General features: G+C 40.3%; 1 protein-coding gene across 1 annotated transcript in view; it reads right to left on the reverse strand.

Moving 5' to 3' along the window:
• Window positions 1–29: 29 nt before the first annotated feature.
• LOC108311040 (methylcrotonoyl-CoA carboxylase subunit alpha, mitochondrial-like) overlaps window positions 30–1,003 on the reverse strand; it is a gene marked incomplete at its 3' end in the record, with an annotated part of 50,187 nt that continues 49,213 nt past the window's right edge. The window contains exon 12 of the mRNA XM_037741918.1: window positions 30–250. Coding sequence (XP_037597846.1) covers window positions 30–250 — 221 coding nt within the window. The remainder of the gene's footprint in view (window positions 251–1,003) is intronic.

The raw sequence follows: 1,003 nt of genomic DNA on the forward strand, positions 1-1,003 counted from the left end.
GGATGGTCTCGATCTCTTGACCTCGTGATCCACCCGCCTCGGCCTCCCAAAGTGCTGGGATTACAGGCTTGAGCCACCGCGCCCGGCCTAAGACTAATCTTTAATAGAAAAAATATTCTCACTCTAAGCTGCCACTCCACCAAGTCAGTTCCTGTGATCATCTCCGAAACAGGGTGTTCCACTTGCAGCCTTGTATTCATCTCCATGAAATAGAAATTATGTTTTGAGTCCATAATAAACTCCACAGTCCCTAAAAGATAAAAAAACAATGGTCATATTAAAGAGTGTATCATCAGTAGCAAACCAAAATCTTCCATGAGGCAGCACATCAAGTTCTACTGCCGCCTTCATTTAATGGTTAACACTTTGCATTTCATGAAGAAAATATCTCGCATTTGCAACAGCATATGAGTCTTAGTCAAAAATAGAGAGCTGCATGAAATTTGGCAACGGAAAAGTCTATTTGGGGTTGTGAGCAAATGGTAAGCCCAAATTCTGAATCCGTTTCAGCTGCTGTGCCAGTGAGAACAAGAGTGGACCACATGTTACTGCCTCAGGGCACCAAGATCCCAGGAGCCTCATGCCATGACATCCCATCTCACTCTAACCCCACTGAAAAAAAGAAAACTTTTTTCCCCCTGACTGTGTGTGCCTAGAAATTTCCTTTAAAAGTCCCTTTGCTGGCAACCCATTGAAAGATTGTTTGGCAACTAAACCTTATGTTAATATCTACTGGCAATCTATTAAGCCCTAAAAAATTTTCCCTAACTTTATTAATGTTTCATTTTAGACAACAAACTGTAACAATTTTAACTGTGGGTGTGTGATTTAGCAATTGAATACAATCAAAGAACCACAATGACACTATAGAACATTTCCAGCATCCAAAATATTCCCTTGTTCCCATTTGCAATCAGTTCCTTCACTAAGTCCTGGGATCCAGGAAACCACCAATCTGCTTTCTGTCACTGTAGTTTCTTTGGAATTTTTTTTTTTTTTTTTT

The sequence above is a fragment of the Cebus imitator genome, unplaced genomic scaffold, assembly GCF_001604975.1.
Source record: "Cebus imitator isolate Cc_AM_T3 unplaced genomic scaffold, Cebus_imitator-1.0 Scaffold111, whole genome shotgun sequence".
Classification (NCBI taxonomy): domain Eukaryota; kingdom Metazoa; phylum Chordata; class Mammalia; order Primates; family Cebidae; genus Cebus; species Cebus imitator.